Source organism: Cariama cristata, unplaced genomic scaffold (genome assembly GCF_000690535.1).
Source record: "Cariama cristata isolate BGI_N322 unplaced genomic scaffold, ASM69053v1 scaffold15303, whole genome shotgun sequence".
Lineage (NCBI taxonomy): Eukaryota > Metazoa > Chordata > Aves > Cariamiformes > Cariamidae > Cariama > Cariama cristata.
In genome coordinates this window covers 6,879-20,601 of record NW_009607924.1, presented here as the reverse complement: position 1 = coordinate 20,601, position 13,723 = coordinate 6,879, and the positions used below count along the sequence as shown (strand labels likewise).

At 39.1% G+C, this 13,723-nt stretch overlaps 1 protein-coding gene across 1 annotated transcript in view; it reads left to right on the top strand.

Moving 5' to 3' along the window:
• Positions 1–13,723, top strand: part of RALGAPB (Ral GTPase activating protein, beta subunit (non-catalytic)) — a gene marked incomplete at its 3' end in the record, with an annotated part of 37,995 nt that overhangs the window by 18,011 nt on the left and 6,261 nt on the right. The window contains exons 9-16 of the mRNA XM_009696933.1: positions 3,644–3,845; positions 5,292–5,459; positions 6,541–6,655; positions 6,911–7,058; positions 8,645–8,709; positions 8,924–9,056; positions 11,080–11,201; positions 13,713–13,723. The exon at positions 13,713–13,723 is cut by the window's right edge and continues 163 nt beyond it. Coding sequence (XP_009695235.1) covers positions 3,644–3,845; positions 5,292–5,459; positions 6,541–6,655; positions 6,911–7,058; positions 8,645–8,709; positions 8,924–9,056; positions 11,080–11,201; positions 13,713–13,723 — 964 coding nt within the window. The remainder of the gene's footprint in view (positions 1–3,643; positions 3,846–5,291; positions 5,460–6,540; positions 6,656–6,910; positions 7,059–8,644; positions 8,710–8,923; positions 9,057–11,079; positions 11,202–13,712) is intronic.

Below are 13,723 nucleotides of genomic sequence, written 5' to 3'. Positions count from 1 at the left end.
CCCCTCCAGCCTCAGGTCTTCTCTGGTTCTGTCAGTATGACTGCTGCCCCACTGCTGTTCATTTTTCTGTCATCTTCATTGGTAAACTTCTTGTACCAACCCTTACATGATTCAGGATGATCATTTCATGTTTGTGAATGCTGTAGTTTTTGTCTGTCTCTCTTTGGGAAGAGAGGGAATCGTTCTTTCCCACAAGATTAGCAGGTGGTCATCTGTGTACGGCTGCGTACTGGTGGAGTTTATCACCTGGAAAGCAGTGTTCCTGTTTGCTCTTTGAGCCCCGTCCTTCAAGATAGTCTTGTGTTGTCTTTTGGATTCTGAAGCAAAACAGTGATCTTGCCATCATTGCTGGTGTTTTGTGGCTTGAATGTCCTGTATCAGGTTTTAGTTTCTGCACTGAGACCTTGATGGTGAAGCTTTATGGCTTTATAGCAGGCAGCTAATGAATACTACCCTGTATTGTGGTGAGGGAGGAGAAATCATCTGTTTGAAAAGGCATAGTTAGTTATAAAGGAGCCGGATCCTGCTAGTGTAGTCCTTAGATGGCTGCACGGTATTTATTTAGCTGTTAGTGTGGCATAAATAGCTCCTTATGATTGCTATTTGAGGAGAGAGCTTCATAAGAAACTCTCTACAAAGCCTTAATGAAGTTAACCCTGACGATGACAGCTCTGAGGTGTGTGTAGATGTGCCGAGTGTAGTTTCATTGGTAGGATGTGTTTCAGTTCGACAGGCTTGGCCATACGGTGCATGCATGCTAGTTGCCGTCCGCAACAGCTTGTGAGAATTGGGAGAAACCCATGAATACCTTGTGCTAGTGTTTCTGCAACTGAATCTTCCAATCTGATGGGCTCATTCTTAATCCTTGTACCTAAAGAAGTCAGTCACAAGCCTGACAGCTGTGTGTTCTATAGCAGCTGAAGGAGTCTTACCTAGGCGGGCTGCTGATATCACCCATGTGCTGTTCGCAGTGGGGGAGTCTGGGGGTATAGTTTTACCCTCATCTCTTCTGGCCCTACTGTCATCAATATTAATGTCCTAAAGAATGTTTCTGGGGGTCTAGGAGCACACCATAAGAAACCCTGATTAGAGATGTCTTGAGTGTCACTGAGGGACTCGGTCACAGGTCTTGATCTGACCCTGCACATTCAAAGAAGCAGCTCTTAGGAGGTGGTGACCTTCTCTCCTGGTACCTGGCTACTGGAGTCTTTCCTCTCTTCTTTGTCTGGAGACTGTTTTTGAGATGTTGATATTTCTGGTTGTGTTCTGCCTTGGAAGAGTGATTGAGCTGGTGGTCAGGGGAGCCATGCTTGGGTGTACTGGTTGTTAGCAACTTGGCTTAGGGAGGACGGAGCTGTAATACCATCAGGAGCTCATGGTTTGGAAGCAGGAGTATTGCTGTGAGGAGACTTGCAGGTAAGTAACCATCCTCCTATGAGACATACCCTGAGTCACAGAAGCCTTAGGATAGCCTAGTGTGTGTTCTGTATACAGTGCAACCCAGGGAAATATACTTGAGCTGGGAAGGGTTAATACATCCATTTAAAGAACTGATGTACATTGGTAGGAACAGCTCTAAATCTTAGTAGTGTTTTGTAACTTTTTGTTCATTGTTTTGCATGGTACTTTCAGAACCATAATTTTGGACCTGAATGCCAATTTCCTATGTGTTTAATGAGCTTGCTATATCATAAAGCTTTTAATCTATTTTTTAAAAAAGCTAAAAGCTGCTTAACTTATATTACAATTTCACCATCTTAAAAGTATTTTGTAACTACTGCTGTCCTTTGATTTGTTTCCATTTTATTTCTATTATCTTGCAGCATCTTTTATCCAAATTCTTCTTTCTTATAAATCTTGTAAGTAGGAACCAGTAGCTTTTCCTTAATTGCGGTCATGCTTTTCTTTTTCCATAATCCCATATTTTATTTGTAAATTCATTCTCATTGTCTCTTGTAGCTTTTGCACTTTTACTTGAAAAAGACAAGTAATTTTTTTTTGTGTGTGTCTTTGAATGGGGAGGATTGTTGGCAAAAGCAAATTAATCTGCCTGAATCAGTCCCATCTTTTCTGTATTTAGTCTGTGATCATGTCATGAGTTTCAGGACTTTGCACTAACCATGTTTTTTTTACTTAAAGCTTATTTTACAGACCTAGTGTTTGATTTGTATGCATTGTGCATGTAGTGTTTTTTTCCAACTACAATATATTGCTGGATAGCTTATTTAGGACAAAAAATGGCTCATGGGAAGATGCATAAAGATTTGTGCTTATTTGCTACTTATGTCATGAAAATTTGAAAGGTAACAGTAGGTTAAATGATGAATTTAAAAACAAAAAATTAAGAGTAGACACTTGTCATTAGGACGTTTCCTTTAAAAAATAAAACAACCAACCAACCCCCCCATCTGTAAATTAACAAATATTCCAACTGTCGAAGCGTTAATGGGCCTTTGTTTGCAAGACTGATTGTGAACCTGTTGTTCCTCAGTGTCCCAGGCTTGAGATAGAGGAAGTTCTCTGGTACTGGTAGGAAGTACATTGGTGTGATCCTGTTAGGAGCACACATTCTCTGTTTGGTTTTGTAGCTTGTAAAAGCTTTGAAAATCAATATAGTCTTAGCTAAAAGTAAGAAGGAATGTGCTCTTTCTGCTATCAGTAATCCAAAAGTGAAGTTGTCCAAGGAAAAAACAGGAAGGGGAAAAAACCAAACCAAAACAAAACGCTTGGAGAGCAATATTTTTTTTTTTTTTTTTGGTTGCCATTCTGGAAGAAAGGATGAAGTCAGCAAAGCGAGTACCTTCCCACATCGTATGCATGTGATACAGATGTGTGAAAGAGGGACGGGAAATCTCTCTAGAAGGAGGTGAATTTAACTGGCTTGGACTGGCAGACCCATCCTGCAGGGAGGGAGCGTAGAGCTCGGCAGAACCACGTCCCCTTTAGGTAACAGCGGGCTCCCGAGAGACCCTCAGGGAGCCTGTTGTGGGAGAGGAGGTAGGAAAGGATTGGCCTCCTGGGTAGCTGCTGTCTACCTCAAATGTGTTTGGCAATTTCAGTAGTTGTATGAGGAGAGAGGGACCAAATCAGGAGAGTGGGTTTCAGCAAACTTCTCTTTCTGATATGGGTCCTTGGAATTTTTTGATTATATTTTTAGGAAGTATGTTTATACAACGAAACTGGATCAAAGCAACTTGTTCAGAGCAGCATAAGGGATTAACTGGCCAACTGAAAACTGAGCACTTGCTTGGAGGTCACAGTAATGGCACAGTCTAAATGACTTTTGGTATTTTAAGGTGGCAAGGCAAGGTGGTACTTCGTTTTTCTGGAGATAAGAACTAGGCGAGGAAAGATCCTTATCTTCCAGAGAGGGTAGGAGGGTAATATTGGATATAAGCGTACTCTTCCCAGCAGAAAGTTTGGATAGGCTCTAGAATATGAAGGTCAGTCGTTGTCATCCTTATAAAGAAAAAAAATTTGTTACACCCACAAATACTTTCTAAACAGAGGCACTGACTCAAATATGGTGAACTAACAGCTTCATGATAACTACTAAATTTGACTTGATCTTTGTGTCCAGGATCCCATGAGCCTATTATATACGTTAACACGCATAGTGAAATGCTGTTTTTTCTCTTCCCAGCTATAGCAACTCAAGCTAGCATGGAGTTTCGCCGGAAGGGATCACAAATGTCCACAGACACAATGGCTTCCAACCCCATGTTTGACGCGAGTGAATTCCCAGACAACTATGAAGCGGGAAGGGCAGAGGCATGCGGGACACTGTGTAGGATATTTTGTAGCAAGAAGACTGGGGAGGAAATATTACCAGCTTACCTATCCCGGTACTAACCTATCTTCCCGTTGCTTTATTGGAATAAATTTATGGTGCAGATTAATTCAGTGAATAACATTCAGTTACTGTCTGAACCCTTGTTGCTAATTCAAAAAAACCTGGGTTAGCTTTCAGATGCTGTAGGTGGGGACCCCTGGCTAAACTGAGTAGTGGTTTCTTTTCATCTTCTCATGATGCTGGTTTTCACTGGGTTTTCTTCAAGTTCCAGTTGAAGGGAAGTCCTTTAAAGTGCCTCCCAGCTGGAAGGAACTTTGTCTCTTTTTAGACTTTTTTGCCTCTTGTATTCTTGGGGTTTTTTTGTTTGGGGTTTGTTTTGTTTTGTTTTTTGTTTTAATTTTTCACTGAATATTGTTCAGATGGAAAAAATAAGTGTGCAGACGTAAGACTTGTACACTTTATGAGACCATGGAGGGTCTTATGTTGTCAAATACCACAGCACTGGGATGGAAAGTGTTTGTGTTTGGGGTTTTTTCCTTTAAATACAGAATGCACTAATACTCCGTTATTTTAAACAGTTGTGTTCTGAACTAGCTCTGTTTTCAGTTTTGTTTCTAATAAAATAAGGCAATCTTGCCTATCATAATGTACCTTTTTTTCCTAATTTTTGTTAATAAGTGAAATAGCAAAGACTAGAGGCAAAGAATCACCTTTAAATCGTGACACTCTCAAACGCTTCAGGTACATTTGTCCAAGATGGCATCAAAACTTCCTGGAAGACTGAACTATTTTATTTCTTCATGTTGGAGTATTTTGTGTATAGATAGTTCATGTTTCTCTTACCTAGCCAGTGAGATTACTTTGTGTTTGCCAGCCTTTAAAAAAAATAAAATAAAGGGGATATAAGTATTCTCTAACAAGAAACTGCAAAAGAAACTGACTGCTTTAGGATGATGGCTGGGTAGGTTCCTGCCCTCCTACTCTTTCATTTGAGCTGGTTATGATGGTTATGTTTGGTCTCATTTTCCAAATCACTCATCAGTGTGTCCTGTCCTGTTCCGTCCTACCTGAATGATTTTGCAGTATTTTTCTTGTGTCAGGGAGTTTAAAATCAAAGTCTCACTCCCATCCTTACATGGGGAAAGGAGTAGTGGGAGAGCATGTGACCCAAGCACTGTTAGTAACCATCTGGGCTCTATTTGCACATCTCCCCATCCATGTGTTGCAACAAGTCAGAGTTTTCAATAAAGCTCTGCCGCAGTGGCTTTTTACATGAAGTACAGGTGACTTGTGAGGGGTTTCATGCTAAGCTGGTTAGGTGCGTTTGCCTGTGCTAAAGTAACTTGGGGGGATGCTCATATAAACCTTTCCTAGCTCTGATTTTGAAATTTGCTTTATTTTATATAGAAAAGATCAAATAGTGGCTGCACATTCTTATTCATGTGAGATGCTGATGCTTTTTATGTGCAAATAATTTAATCTTATCTTTCTTTGTCAGATTTTACATGCTTTTAATTCAGGGTTTGCAGATAGCAGATTTCGTTTGCCACCCTGTTCTTGCCAGTGTTATCCTAAACTCCCCTCCTTTGTTCTGCTGTGACCTGAAAGGGATTGATGTCGTGGTTCCTTATTTCATTTCGGCTCTTGAAACTATTTTACCTGACAGGTAAATTGCTATTTCCATATAAACATCATAAAAAATGTGGGGAGGTATTTATCTTCTGGGGTTTCTGTCATTCCTGAGTAGTTTTTACTGAAGGAATTCTGTAATGTGTGCCCCACAGTGTCTATGTATTTGATGGTGATAATAGTGGCACTTCGTAAGCTCCCATTTTCAATTTTATGTAATGCAATTTTCTTTAAAGCAACAGTAGTGCTTATTTTAAATGAAATGTGAGTTGTGCTATCTACATAATCATTGACGGAAAGCAGTATCTGTAAGAATAGGGAAAATGAGTGGTTTAGCTCAAATATATTGAAAGCCTGCTGATTTTTAAATAAAATTTCACAGCATATTCATTTGTGGCTGTTGCTGTGGTGAATTCATTGAGGGTAATCTTACACATCATTAAATTAAAAAATTGATAATTTAGGCTGGTGAAATTGGAGTAGGTTCTTAAACCAGAAGATATAACCTCACTTGTCTGAGCTTTGTAGATTTCTGGACGTTTTGCCAAGTATTAATACTGCTCTGTACATACCTTGTTCAACATATGTTTTGTGTCTTGATACTGCATTTCACTTTGGAGTTATGCATAAAATATTATTTCTCTTCTGGGCTTAAATCTGAGCCACTGGTTTTTTTGGATAGGTCTTACAAGTAGAAGAATTTGCTGGTGGCTACTGACAAAAGTTGATCCTTTTGCTAAGCAGCTTGTGTTTTATGCAATATGGACGTGAGCATATTCTGCGGATCTCTGATAGTCCTGGGTGTGTTTGGGTTGTAATAAGCCAGTAGAGACTCATAACCGAAACTTCCTGCTTTGAAGATGCAGTATATGAACAATACTTTCATCAGCTCATTGCTTTTATATGGGGTACGGAATCCTTAGCAAGTGATGGTGAATTAATTGTGTTATTGCAGCTGGTTAAAAAAAATAATCCTGAGCCTAGAAAGAAACAGCTGCATTGTGTACTGCAAATTATTTCAAACCACTGGGTGGCTGTATATTTAATTTTCACTTAATTAAATTTCGCTCCGAATTCCTGTGAAAAGTTGATTAACTGTATGATACTTTGATTTGCAGAGAACTCTCAAAGTTTAAAATCTATGTGAACCCCACAGAGCTAAGAAGAGCTTCAATTAACATCTTGCTGTCTCTGTTGCCTCTCCCTCATCATTTTGGAACCATAAAGTCTGAGGTAGTAAACTTACCACTTTGTTTTGTGTTTCTGTGTTTTTGGTTTTTTTTCCTGATTGTTTTCAAGTGGGATTTGGATGACTTGTGGGTTGTATTTGGTGTTCTGTTTAGCACTGAAACTCTTACAGCGAGTCTTTAGCAGTAAGACTGTATTATAAGTTAGTAGCAATGTGTGCCGTGGATATTGACTTTCGAAACAAATACCGTGCTGGTGTGATCTTTAATTGATACTGAAGTAAATGTATTTTTCCTTCAGGTTGTCCTGGAAGGGAAATTCAGCAATGATGACAGCTCAACGTATGATAAGCCAGTAACCTTCCTTTCCTTGAAGCTGAGGCTTGTGAATATACTTATAGGAGCTTTGCAAACGGAAACAGATCCCAACAACACTCAAATGATACTAGGTTATTTCAACTTTTTTATTTATTAACTGTGTTATAGAAGTGTCTGTCAGTCTTAATCAGTCTTGGAATAATATGGGTTATTAGTAATGTATTTCTTCGCAAGAAAAAAAAATAACTTCCTGGTGAGTTGTCATCTGTATAATCTCCCTTCTACTGTGAATACATCTTGAAAAGCCTTACAGTTTTGTTAACCCCTCTCTTTTTACAAATGTGGAATAGCACTTGAAAAGTAGAGGTGGAAGTAAAGCACATTCTAGCTGGAAAAATCAGCCATAACTAGGAATGGAAATAGGAAAAAAAAAGTTGTTTTAATATTGGGAAGAATTCTTGACTAATGGGTTACAAGGAACACTTTAGTTTTTGGCCATGATTAAGCTAGAAACAAACTGAAATACTGGGTGACTGGTGGCCTAGCACTGGCAAAATGCAGATGACATTTGTTTAGCACTATGTAAGTCCCCCTGTGACCTGTGGAACAGTGTCTTACACTTGTGTGTAGATATCTCTCCCAAGATGGAAGAGATAACTACCTGCTGGCTAGTTTGGATGCAGCAAGGTTGGCTACCCCTGCACTTCGAGCTTCAGCTTTTTCAATACAGTATTTTGGGCACTGATGGAAAACAAAGCACAGAAAGTGAGAGGCTGGGGATGACTTCCAGGTAGAGAGAATTTCAGTGTATCCCACCTTAGATTATGAACTGGCCTCCTGATTCCAGAAATTGGTTTTATGTTTTAGCCAAATTGAAATGAAATAAATTTTTAATTTGCTCTGCAAACCCACAGATTATCAGTGACACAAATATCAGCCTTGATTTTTTTTTTTGATTTTTTTTTTTTTTTGGTGTGTGGGGCAGGGACAGAAATGTGTTTGTAAAAGTAAAACTCCTTCTGTTACAGTGGTTTGGGGGTTCATTTCAGTGGTCACTGATCAGTATGAGAACAAGTGTGGTCTGTTGCACTGTTGTCTTAAGGGTTGCCAAATGGACCGGACATTATTCACTTTTTCTTCCAGCAGGTTGCTGTATGTACTGGTAGTTCATTAAGACTTGAAAACATGTTTTTGTTTGCCAGTCACCATCTGCCTTTTGGCTCCTAATGGCCAAACTGAGGAAGGGAGCCTCTGTGCCAAGCAAGAGCATAGCCAAGACCAGCACTGTATAAACCTTGAGGTGGCTTTGAACTACGCAGCTCCTTTTAGCGTTCTCAGTTATCTAATAAATACAGTTATTTTATTCACAGAATCAGTAGATATCCTTAAATGTAACCTGAGTTTTTTAATGAGCACAATCTGATGGGAGACGGGGAACGATTTCAGCCCTTCTGTGAAACCAAAATCTTTTTTTTATTTGAAAAACCTATGTTCAAAGCATTTTTAAAATAGCTGAAAGCACTCTCCATCTCAGCTCTCGTCTGCTTCAAACGGCTAAGCCTGAAGCAAATCCTGTGTTTTATAAAAACTCTTACAAAGAGTTTTTGTAAAACTGGATGGCAATCCTGTATGTTAGACCTTCAGTGCTTCTTTGTGAGTTTTAGCAGTGAATATTCTACTGCGGTCTTTAGTTACCTTCTTATATCTGATTCTTCAGGTGCGATGTTAAATATTGTTCAAGATTCAGCACTGTTAGAAGCCATTGGCTGTCAGATGGAAACGGTAAGTATTTTTTGTTTATGAAGTTACCACTTCAGAAAGAATGCATTTACTCATTTTATCTGCTGTTGAAAGGTGCTTAGTTAGCATCTTGAGGTTTGATCATCTCTTTTTTTTTTTTTTTTTTTTCCTCCATTGCATCTGAGAGCATCCGCTGGTATAGGGAACTCTACTCAGAAAAATCTTCTTGTCATTTAAACTGACTTTCAATTTGCAGAATGGTGGTGAAAATAACCTCTTCAAAAGCCACAGTCGTACTAACAGTGGCATTAGCACTGCAAGCGGAGGCAGTACGGAGCCCACAACACCAGATAGTGAGAGACCAGCACAGGCCCTTCTGAGGGATTATGGTAAGGATAGCTCGTCTGAAGAAACCCTGTCGTGGTATGCCAGGGTGATGTTATTTCTTTTTTGTTGTTGTTGTTGTTCCTAGTTTTGGCTAATACATTAATGTGCATGGGTGTTTGGAACCCAGAGTGGATAACCCCTTTGTTAATTGCTAGTTTGTGCTCATATGTGCCCTTTCGGTGGTTGTTTTTAATCCTACTAAAGGACTCTGTTAACATTTTAAAAATAAGAATGTAAAAGCTTATGAAAAAGGTGTTTGCAAACTGCTTTACTTTAGCTTATGTTTTCAAGACACTTAGTTTTCATGAACAATAATGGGATATATTTACCAAGTGTAACTTAATTGCTTCGTTCATTTTGGAAACTTTCCAAATGCTTACCTGACTTTTGCAGCACCTTTTCTTAAACTATATTGACAGAGCATTTGAGGGACTCCTGTTTTTATACAGCAAGTGAGCAGAATGCTTGTGGTGTGTCATTTGTTATAACAAGAGAATTTAGTAATTAACTTTAGTTTGTTATGTCTTGTAATGTGCATTTTTGAATCTTTGTAATAGAATCAATGTTCTAAATCTGTGTGTGGTAAGCTGGCCAAATATTGAGATCCTGGAATTTCGTTTGCTCCTTTGGTCTCCATCACTTTAACTGATGTTGACCACATAAATGTGAGAACAGATCACTTTTATTCTATTGTAGCCTAGGTTGATAACTCTGTTCTTGCTAACCAAAAATATATGGGTCTTTTTCCTCTAGTTCTGTAACTAAGGAGAGGAGGGAGATTAGTGGGAAAGACTTTAGTATATTCTGAGGATTCATATAAACATGCTGGTGCTTTTCCTACAGGATTTTTTTGTTTGAAATTATTCAAGTGCTAATTTTCAGCACACCATTTGAATTGTGTGTTTAATTCTTATGGGTTTCCATTGACAAATGCTTGTAAAAATACCCATTTGTAAGGTTAAAATAAAATCTTTTAAATATTTGACTTACTGAGACTTTAAGCCATGACATAACTTGAAAGATATTTTTGTAATATATTCATTTTATTGGATTTTTTTAAAATCCCTATGCACAGAAGATAAGGTTATAAGAAATTTATGAAAAGAATTCCTGTATTTCTGCTGGATGCTTCAAACAAGAGAAAATTGAAAACAACATGGTCTATTTTTGCTGTTTAACTGTGGCAGACACTTGAATCTGCTACTAGTGTAACATTGTACTTCGCTCTTGAGTGTTAAATATGATGATTTAAGTTTTGGGAAGGATATACCTTAGCTGTCATAGTTCTCATTTCTCTTTATAACTAGTCATTTAGCAGCTTTTCTTTCTGAAATTAATTTGCCTACTTCAGTTTTAAGAAGTATGCATAGTATTTATGTTCCTACATTTTGAAATGAGAACAACTGATACAAAAAACATTAGCTCAAAATTAAAAATAAAGAGGTTCAGGGAAATTAAAGGTCTAGAAATAATCACATCTTTTTCTCTCCAGGACTGATTCTTTCATTATCTGCTTTTATCTAACTAGTACAGCTTTTGATAAACACTAGATATAGAAAGAATGGGTAACTTCTGGCATAGATACCTGAAGTTACATGCGCTCTACTAGTTCATTACTGGTGCCTAAATATACAAGCACTAATGTCTAATATACATTGCCAATCCCTAATTTTTTCTGAGACTACAAGACATGACAGCAATTTAAGTACAATGGCAAAACCTGAAGCTGGCTGTTCTGCTGCTGAAATGCAGCAGTGTGGGGATTATCCAAAATGTCTTTTTAAAAAATAAATAAATAAAATTGAGATAAGCTAGTCTGAATGTATTTGTATAATGTCTGGTGGTATAAATAAGGGAGTTAGCCTGTGCAGAAGTGCAATTTCTAGATTCTGGGTTGTGTATAATTTTGTGTGTATTGTGGCTGCTTTGGCTTGTGCCTGTGCTTTGCTTATTGTCACTAATGCTTAGTTATTTTCCCTCCCTGTGGTATGTGGTATTGGGGTTATATCCTAGCTCTTAATACAGATACAGCTGCTGGACTATTGATACGCAGTATTCACCTGGTAACCCAAAGACTCAACTCGCAGTGGAGGCAGGACATGAGTATCTCTCTGGCTGCACTGGAGCTTCTGTCTGGGCTGGCAAAGGTGAGAGGTGAAGTTTTGTGTGCTCTGGCCTCTTCTCAGAGGAACATTAGTCCTGCTTAGGTGAAAGTCATACGTGTCTGAGTTTGTCAGCAAATGTTCTGTTTGGACACGAAAAAAAAACAGTACTCCTTTTGTACTTCATCTTCTCCTGATGTAAATGCTCTATGGCTCAGACAATGTGTGCCCTGCAAATGTCTGTTGGCTGAAAGTGAAGCTCAGGTTGGCTTGTTCTGATGCACGTGGCTCTACTGTATGATTCTGGCTGGTTTTGTTGAGCAAGCTGGATGGCTCCTAACCTTTCTCATAATTCCCATGTGTGTCTAGTTTGGTCTTTGTTTTGTTTTTTACACTACAGGAGATGCATCTGCCATATTAGGTTGCACAGTTGAGGAAGAACTTCCTACTAAGTTTCCAGCGACAGTGAAGGGGCGTGGGCATTAGTTTTTCAACCTGACTGTGAACCATTTATCACAGCTTTGCTTGGTTGGGTGGCCAGTCTGTCTGTTCACTGTGTAACCAGACTTAGAAACAAGAGTTTTTGTTGCTGTTAGTTGGCAGATTGCACATATGCCAGGGTATTAAACAACTTAATTGCCTTTTTTGTAAGTGCTGTACCTGCTTTTGCCCTTCCTTCTCATCTTAGAAATAGTTTTCTGAGCTTAGAAAATGACAGTGTATTTCTAATATGAAGGTGTCACCTTCTTCAGAGCTTTATCTGCCCACATTTCCTTGATTCAACAGTAAATAACTGAACTAAAGCTACTAGGTGTGTGGGGGGCTTCTTTTGTTGAGAAGTAAAATGCCCTTTTCTGCCTGAGGGCTCTTGTCCCCAAACTGGGCTTCATGACATTTTTTAAGCAAAAGTCCAGTGTATTTAGAGCAGCCACAATGACCTGGTGTGACAGTTCAGCATTTCCTGTCATATTCCCCCGGGAACGCTATAGATCTCTTTGAAATACGCATGTCTCAGGCATTTTTGAGAGTATGGAGTCAGCACTGAGCCGTGTTGGACTGGGTGCTCATTTTACTGCTGCAGCAGCAGGAGTTGAAGGATGTGTTGAAAGTGTTCTGCAATGAATTAATGTATGGTTATTGGGTCTTATAGAGCATCATACAGAACCAGAGGTTCCTGCAGCTTGTGTGGTTAAGCCAGTTTTGGTTGGTGGGTTTTTTTCCCTTGGCTTGCAATGAGATGGGAATGTGAAAATATTATATCTTTTTCAAATGCCTACCCAGGTTAATATTAAATATTGTAATCTTTGTATAATTCTTGTGCAACTAAAGTAATTCTTCCTGTGGCATATCTTGGATATCTTTCCCCTTTGTAACAAAGAGGGTAAAAAGAGATCAACTTTTACTGCAGAATTGCACAGTGGAGAACTGGTTCTACTTGTGCCTTTGGAGGTGTTAATTCCCAAAGCCCTTCTCAGGTTAGGGGCTGCCCTGTCCCATGTCTGTTCAGCACCAGGTTAGTAGTGGGACTTGGTAAATTCAAAAATCCTGTTTCCTGCATGAGTGCTCGTTCACCAACCTGCTTTTCATAAGCTCATCTTGAGGGGGCTCTATTTGCTGTAGATCTTCCACTTCTGAAGGAAATGCTGCCTTCATCCGAGGGCTCTGAATTGTCACCCTGCTTTGTGGAGTACAGCTGACTGGCTCCGGTGTTGTCACCAGCAAGACCACCCACCTTCCTGCTTGGATAAGGGTGCACCTTAATGAGTAAAGCTTTATATGGCATGGTCAAATGCTGCAGAGTAGAAAAATTCAGCTTTAACTGACTCTTCCTTTGCCAAATCACAGATTGGGAAGAAAAGAGAAGAGAAATTCAGTTCTTTAGTTAGTTTTATAATGTAGATCCTCATGTCTCAGTGTACAAGGCTCTTCACTAACCCTGTGGTCTGGAGCCTTGCTCCCTGAAGCCCCGAGTTCAGAGAGAAGCATAGGGGTATTTGCAATGAGTTTTGGGGAAGGATTATGGTGGGGTTTTTTTATGCCAGTCTGCTTGTCTGAGGATGGATTTTCTGTCCCTTTTTCACTGGCGAAAGTTACTGTGCTGACGAAATATGCCTAGTGGAAGGTTATGTGAGCAGAATGAAGCCCCGTGGAAGGAAGACTTGGCAGTGAGTGGGTTCTCAGAGATACAGAATGGGTTGCTATAGCTGAAAGGGAAAGGTATTTGCTGAAAATAATCTTCAAATACTAATTTATTCAGCTTGCACTTAGTTTCTTATCAAACCATATTGGTACCACTCTTGCTCTTTGAAACCAAGCCATGTAGCTTGGTGGCATTTCAATGCAGCATTTCTTTCCTTTGAGTTTCAGTGTCCATCACTGTTAAATATTTTTACCCATGGCTTTTAAGCTGTAATCATAAAAGAGCTCAACCATTTATTCCTATTTCTTAAAACTGCATTTAAAATGCTTTTAAAAACTATTTCTTCTCTGAAAGATTTTGTGTGTGTGTGTGTGCGTGTGTAAGAATTCTCATCCTCTCCTGCTTGCTTTAAACAGGTGAAAGTGAT